Here is a 7,390-nt window from a genome sequence, read left to right on the forward strand (position 1 = left end):
CTCGGTGGGTTTATTCTGGAGCGTCGCTGAGGACCGTGTGGTCGCAGCAGCGGCTGTTGGCGGCGGGCGGAGTCACGGGGGGGTTCGACCTTAGAGACCCCCCGGTCGCGGTGCGGCCCTGGGCAGGGACCCCCCGCCGGGCCCGGTCGGCCCGAGCCCCGTCCCACCTGGCCGGGCGCGGCGCCGGGGCCGGGGCGGAGCCGCAGCGAGATCGTTGTCCCGTGGGGTTCCTGCCGTCGCGTCTCTGTCCCAGCCCCGTGTCTCGGGGGTCCGTGGACGCCGGGGGCGGGACGGGCTGTCCCCGGCCGGTGTCGCCGGGTGTCTGCCCGGCGGCCCCCGAGGACCCGGCGGGCTCCCGAGGGCCGGGGGCGAGCGGGGCTGCGGGGGGTGTGGGGCGGCCGGGGCCGTGCGGGGGGTCCCCGTCGGGGATGGGGCAGCGCTGAGGCTGGGGGAGAAACGCAATCCCCGCCGGCGGGGCCGGGGCCGGCTGCGGGAGCCGGAGGCCATCGCTGGGTGGGTTTGTCATTGCGGGTCTCTGGGTGAAGGCTGCGGAAACCTTCCCCGGCCCCTCGGCAGCGAGAGCCAGGCCTCGGGCACCGCAGCTCGGCAGCGCCGTGCGGGGTTTATTGCAGTTACTTTCTCCAGCCTCTGCCAAAGGAACGTGATTATTCCAGTTCTCCTGTCCCCGACATCAGTCCAGGGTCACATGTCAAACCGCCGCCCGGCTTCTGGGATAATCTGATCAGGGCGGTTCACAGGGATGGCTTTAATGCCCAGGACAGATGATTTTGCAAACAACTGAAATCTCCTAAAAACAAATATAAAAACTCTAGTAAACGGCTTTCTCCCTGGACACGTGCTCAGTGCACGGGCTGCGTCCTGGCTTGGCTCCCCGTCCAAAGGCTCCCTGTATGTCGGCGCTGGGTCTGGGGGGCTGCAGTGGGGTTCGGGGGGTGCCGGTCCCTCTCCCCGCCGCAGCAGCCGGGGTTTCCCTGCCCGAAGGCGGCTGGTCACCGAACCCCATTGCCCCGGGGGCAAACGGCCGGGAAGCCAAAGGGGCTGGAGCGAGGTGTTTCGGGGCCGGACCTGCCTGTCCCCAGGATGCTGCCGAACAGAGACAGGAGCTTTTGCTGCGCTCGGGAACGGGTCGGTTGAAGCATCACGACGTTCTCATGCCCGGCTGTCAGGAGCGGAGGGAGCCGAGCGGCTGCCGGAGGCTTTTGCAGCTCCAGTTCCAGCTGGGGACAAAGCTCTTGGCTTCGTGACGCCTCCGCCTCGGGCTCTGCGCCCTCCGCTGCCGTCTCCTCACCTCTCTGCCCTTTTCTTTGCTTTAGATCGCCTGCGAAGATGCTTCGGTCTCCGCGGCCAGAGGAGGACTGTGCTCCCAAAGGCGTTGTTTCCAGCTAGATGCAGCCAAACGGCCTGGCCGCCATGGAGAGGGGCTGCCCGGAGGAGCCCGCCCGCAGCGGGTGGCCGTCGGTGGCCTGCGGGCAGCGGGAGGGAAGCGAGCGTCGGCGGGAGGAGACCGGGGACCGGCTGCCCGAGCGGGGCGATGCCTCTGTGGGGGCTGCAGAGCCACCGCAGGCTCAGCCGCCCCCCGGCAAGCTGAAGAAAACGGCTTTCAAACTGTTTGGGGGGAAGAGGAGCATCTGCACGCTGCCCAGTTTGTTTGGCGGCAGGAGCAAAGGGCAGGGGAAAGCGGGCTCTAAGAAGGGCCTCAGTAAATGCCGGACCCACGAGGGGCTCAGCGGAGCTGCCGGCGAGAAGGGCGGCGAGGCGCCAGCGGAGAGCCCTTGGGAGGGGAGCGGGGACTCGCGTCCCGGCCCTTTGCCCAGCTCCCAAAGCGCTCCCTCGGCCGTCGACGCCGGCGCCAGGTTGGATGTCGGCCGTCGGGACAGCTGTGAAGCCGGGGGCGCGGAGGGCTGCGAGAAAAAGCCCAGCGGAGAGAAGTCGTCCTTGCCGCGAGCCAAAAAAGGGCTGAGAGGGTTTTTGAACAGCATCCGTCGCCACCGGAAGAGCAAGGCTGCCGAGTGTGAGCCGGCGGAGCTGCGCGAGTGGAGCGGGGATGCGGAGGAGGCCGGCAAAGCCGCTGGTGCGGGAGCGGAGAGCCGAGGCGCCGCAGAGGGAAGGGGACCGGGCCCTGTCCCTGCTGCCGCAGCCAGCCCGGGGGGCACGGGGGGGGACGGCTCGGCCGGCCCCGCTGCCGGCTGCGGGGAGGCTGCCCAGCCTGGCTGTCCCGCGGCCGGAGACGGCAGCTCTGAGGGTGACGCGGTGGTGATGCCGGGGAAGAGGGACGTTCTGGACACGAAATCGGAGGCGGAGGCTGATGCTGGCGCAGAGTTTGACCCTGGCAACCTGCTGCTGGGCTTTCACCCGGACTTGGTGGACACCGACCCTCCCTGCCTGCACTCTGGGGACCTGCTGAGCCTCATCCTGGGAGACGTCACCTCCCTGAAGAGCTTCGACTCGCTGACGGGGTGCGGAGACGACATCGCGGAGCCGGACATGGCCGAGAGCAGCATCTCTGTGGAGCGCAGCAGAGACGCCGCGAAGCGGAGCTCCTGCCTGGTGACCTACCAGGGCGGTGGGGAGGAGATGGCCGTGCCGGAGGAGGCGGAGGAGTTCCTGCACCAGATCTGGAGCAGCCACGCGTCCGGGGACGGGAGCTACGGAGCCCAGGTGTCGAGCAGCAGTTTGGAGACACAGGCGTCGCGCGAGGCGGATGCCCCCCCGTACCTGGGGGACGCGATGGACGGCGTTGACCTCCTGACGCCGCAGAGCGACCAGCAGGAGTCTGCCCCCAATAGCGACGAGGGTTATTACGACTCCACCACGCCGGGGCCGGAGGACGAAGGCGGAGACGGGCTCGGTGAGATGAAGAAGGAGCGTCTTCCCAGAGACAGTTACAGCGGCGATGCACTGTACGAGTTTGACGCGCTGACGAGTCCCTCGCACGGGGAGGAATCCCTGTTTGAGAGCAAAGTCTCTCGGCCGGGGATCTTCAGCTACTTCTTGGACTTCTGCCTGCCTGGGGAGAGGAGCCTGATCCAGATGCTGGATGAGAAAAGGGGGCTGATGGAGACGGAGGAAGAGCGGCTGGCGGCCATTCAGAAAGAGCTGCTGTACTGGGAGCTGCAGAGGGAGCCGGCCTGGAAAGGCCGTGATGTTCCCAGCACGGAGAAGTGTCCGCGGGACAAGCAGTGCGTGGAATGTCAAACCAGAGCAGGCGGCTCGATTGGCAAGAACCAGAGCGGCCTTGGTAGCGAGCCGGTGGCCTCGCTCGCCCCAAACAGGGGTGTGAGTAGTGGGGTGTCGGTGTCCAGAGTCGAAAACCCAGAGTGGAGGGATTTTCCCGGGACTCTGTGTCCAGAAAACTGCTCCAGCAGCCAAAAAGGCCACGGAAGTTGCCTTATTGAGGTCACGAAGAACAAGGCGGGGTTCGATTTGGAGCCGGACTGTGGGTTGTTTGGGGGCTCCGTCCCTGTGCAAGCGGGGCTGTTCCCCGGGTACCGGCTGCCGGAGGCAGAGCGTGGCGGCGGAGCAGAGACCGGCACCGGCGAGCCCCGGGTGGGCAGCGAGCGCGAGCCCGAGCATGCCGTGAGCTTCTCGCAGGCACTGGTGGAGTTTGCCAGCAGCGGGACGCTCTTCTCCAGCCTCTCGGAAAGCCTGGGGAGCTCCGGCTCCGGCTCGTCCTTCCCCCAGACCCTGCCTGCCCTGCCCACCATGGTCACCTTCGACATCGTGGACGTGGAGCAGGAAGGGGAAGGGGAGTGCGAGCGGCACCCCGAGATGAACGCCGGCGAGGACATTGCCGAGGCCTTTGAGGACGGCTACGGGCGGAAAGAGTCGCTGGCGGAATGCGAGGAGGGAATGTCCCCGGGGCACCCGCCGGGCTCCTTCCCGAGCTGCGACTGGGGCGTTGCCAGCCTGCCCCGCCACCTGCGCCTCCACGGGCTGAGCCCCGCCATGCCGGCCCCGCTCTCCGTCGGCCGCAGGAGCCGCTCGCTGGACACGGAGAGCCTGGAGCTGGAGCTCGCCCACGCGCAGGCGGCCGAGAGCGGCCCCCGGCCGGGCCGGCCGCGGGCGCAGCGGGAGGGCGGCAGGAGGGACTCGGGCGGAGCGAGGAGAAGCCGGAGCCAGGAGGAGGAGGAGGAGGGCGAGCTGGCGGCGCCCGACGGCGGGTTGAGCTGGCCGGGCTGGCGGCACCTCCAGCACGACGCCGAGGCGGCTGCCGGGGCCCTGGAGCGCTGGGGACTGGCTCCGGCCGCCGCCGTGGAGAGGGCCTGGGAGCCGTCGGAGCAGCCGGGCGCCGCGTGTCCCGTCCCGTCCCTGTCCCGCAGCGTGGCCGGAGAGACTGCGGGCAGGCGGCCCCCGGAGCCGGAGCCGGGCCGGCGCCCGCTCAGGCCCTGCCATTTACCTCTGCAGAGCGAGGCCCGGCGGCCGCGGGAGGTGGCCGGTCCCTGCCGGCCCCGCGGAGAAGCCGCCGCCAAGAAGCTGCCGCCCTTGTTCCCCCCGGGAGGAGCCGAGCCCCAGGTGCCCCCCGGCTTTCGTTTCGCCTGCTCCCCGGAGAAGGGCGCCCCGTGCAAACCCGTCGGTGTCGCCCAGGGCATCCCGCAGTGTCCCGAGGGCAGCGCCCGCGCCGGAGAGAGCCCGGAGCGCTGCGGGGAGCCCCTGAAGGGCAGGGCCAGCCCCGGCCACGCGCTGCCCGCCGGCTGCGGCAGCACGGCCGGGAGCGTCACCGAGGGCCAGTAGGTGCTCCGGGGAGGGGGTGAGGAGGGCTGCGGGGTGCGGGGAGGGGACAATTAGCGCTAACGAGCAGTTTGTGAGGGACCTGAATGTAGAGCTGGGCTGAGGAGGCTCCTCTCCCGCAGCCCCGGGCCCTGCTCTCGCCGCTGCGGATGCTGGGGCGCGTTCGGAGCCGCCTCTGGGATTGGGGCGTTGACGCGAGGCACGTTCTGGTTTTCCAGCAGCAGCCGCCGGGCTCTGGAACGCCGAGCGCAGGAACAGCCCCCGACACCTCACGCTGCTGCGGGGGGAAACGCTGGGAACGGACCCATCGCCAGCGCGGCGGGTTTGGGGTTTCTGCAGGCTGGGAGCCGGGGGGTCCTGGGGACAGTGCTGGGGGAAATGGGGGTTTAATTCCTCCTCTCGGTGCAATGTTGCGGTTCAGACTCTCTTGAATGTCGCCCATCTCGGGCTCGGCTTGGGGAGGCTGGGAGGGAGGACGCCGGTTATTGGCAGAGCGAGGACGGGAGACGAGGCAGCTGAAGGGGGAACTTTGCCGTAACTTTTCTATTTATTCTTTTTTTCCCTTGCCCCAGAAGAAAAGCAGGAGCTTTTGTGTGCGTGCCGGTAACGTTTTCCAGGTCTCGTTTTAATTTGCTCAAAGGCACCGCGCTCGGAGAGATGTGCTGTCGGTGGTGTCCCTTTTGAGAGCAAAGTGTCGGTCCCGTCCGTGTCGTGGTCTGGCCTCCCGGTGCGTAATTCCCAGGTGGAACCTTTCCCGTGCTTTGTCCCACGCTCCAATCCTCTCCCGGGCCACGGGCACACGGACGAGGTCTTGGACAGAAGCTCAGTTCCCATCGTGCCCGTAGCTGCAAAGTTGCAGATGCCGTTACTTTCTTCACAAGGAAGTTTTGTGGGTTGTTTTTAGTTGTTTTTGTTTTTTTAAATTATTTTAGAGTAGTTTTCTTTGCATAAACTCATACGAGGAAAGTATTCTGTTAATTGGAATACAGGATGTAACGCAGCCTAAATTAGGCTTCACGACTTCTTCCTCCCGACTGGAGGGCACAAAAAGCTGGAGGTCGCTGCAGGTTGTGGGTTTGTTTTTCCTCTTTGAAGGCCGTGGAGGAGGGACAGGAGCGGAGGAGATGGGCTTTGTCTGAGGAGGTCGTACGAGCTCCTGGAAACATCGATCTCGGGCCGCTGGTCCCCGGGGCGTCTCCCCGTCCTCCATGGTGTCAAACTCGCTGGTCTCGAAAGCAAACCTCCCTGTCCGGGACCGACAAAGCTTCATCCTCCTCCTGTCCGAGCTCCGTGTTCTGATTTTCATTCAGTTACCGGTGATGGTTTTGTTTCCCCTCGGCCCCGAGTTGCCCCTTTTCTGCTTTTCTTTGCAGCAGAGTTTGTAGCGTGAAACAGGAATGGTCCCGCGCTGGCAATGTCCATCTGTGACGGAGCCGGGAGAGGCAAAGCCAGGCTTCGATGCCCAAGGCTGGACTGATTGATGTGTTTTTCCCTTTCCTGACCAGAGTGCTGAGGCTCGAGTGGACCCGTCTGTGTGTCCGTGGGCTTAAACCTTAATTTTTCGGGATTTTCCCCCCAGTCCTGCTGCAGGGAGTTACCGCAGGGACCCGCCGGGCCACGTTTTTCCCTCCCGTCTTCTTCTGCCCCCGGAGAGGATTTTGTGGGACAAACCCGGCTCCTGATGCCACATCCGCATCCCGCCGAGATGGAGGGGAGAAGGCGGTCGGCCAGCGAAGGGTCCCCTTGGCCCCGAGGTTGTGAGCGCAGCCTCTCCTCGTCAGCATCTGCTAACGAATCCTGCCTAATTGGAGCAGTCCCCCCCTCGCCGGGCGTGAGGGGAGGGTCAGGTCTCGGCACCGCACGTCTCAGCGCCACTCACAAAACCAAACGCACGGCAAACGCTGCTGGCGGCGCTGGGGATGTTGTCCCGCAGCCGGGCGGTCGCTGCGTGGCCCGGGCAGCGGCCCCGCGCCAGCCTTTAGTCACTCTGTTCTTTTCGCCTGGCACCGAAGGCACGGGGCGGGTTGGGGGGGTTTGCGGAGCGTCGTGTTGGGACGTGGGGCCGCCTTTGCCAAAGTCTCGGGGAGGAGCGAAAGCGTCTGGGTGCTCACGTGAATGTTGCGTTGCAAAGGCGCGTCTCTAGGAATAATTCCTTTGGTTGTCGGTCCGTGAGGGAAAGGCTTAGTGAGAAGAGCTTCTGGCCTCAGGAGGGTGACAGCAATACAGCCAGGACTTGATAATCTGACTTTATACCAAAGGTTTCTCCTCTTAATTTGACGCGGCCGAAATGAAGCCCGTATCTCTTGATTCCAAATGAGCTTTCGAGAAGCAGTTTCGGAGCTGATTTGCTGGATTCTTGGCGTATCCTGCCCCATTAACCCAAAGAAATAAGGATTTGTGATGCGCGAGCCCAGCCTGTAGATTGTCCCTGCCCTCGAGAGGTGGGGGGTCGCCGCCTGACAGGCGGCTCTTCCTGAAATGCCCGTCCGCCCCGGGATGGACAGGGAGAGATCTGCTCCGGGTCTGGAGCAGCCCTTAGTGAAACCCTGCCGAACCCGAGGGGCTCCACTTTGAGAGTGGCGAGGGCGGCTGTCTCTGAGAAAGGGCTTCCGAACCAGAAATGAGTCCTAAAAGTCAGGAA

The 7,390-nt window shown here is 65.6% G+C and overlaps 1 protein-coding gene across 1 annotated transcript; it reads left to right on the forward strand.

Moving 5' to 3' along the window:
* Positions 1-437: 437 nt before the first annotated feature.
* Positions 438-5,864, forward strand: AMER1 (APC membrane recruitment protein 1). Its single transcript, XM_054215184.1, has one exon. The coding sequence runs from the start codon at positions 1,408-1,410 to the stop codon at positions 4,750-4,752; it is 3,345 nt and encodes a 1,114-aa protein (XP_054071159.1). The 5' UTR covers positions 438-1,407; the 3' UTR covers positions 4,753-5,864.
* Positions 5,865-7,390: the final 1,526 nt, after the last annotated feature.

The sequence above is a fragment of the Rissa tridactyla genome, chromosome 9 (assembly GCF_028500815.1).
Source record: "Rissa tridactyla isolate bRisTri1 chromosome 9, bRisTri1.patW.cur.20221130, whole genome shotgun sequence".
In the NCBI taxonomy this organism is placed as follows: Eukaryota; Metazoa; Chordata; class Aves; order Charadriiformes; family Laridae; genus Rissa; species Rissa tridactyla.

Coding starts and splice junctions, on each gene's coding strand:
- AMER1 (XM_054215184.1), top strand. CDS start 1,408: ATGCAGCCAAACGGCCTGGCCGCCATGGAGAGGGGCTGCCCGGAGGAG.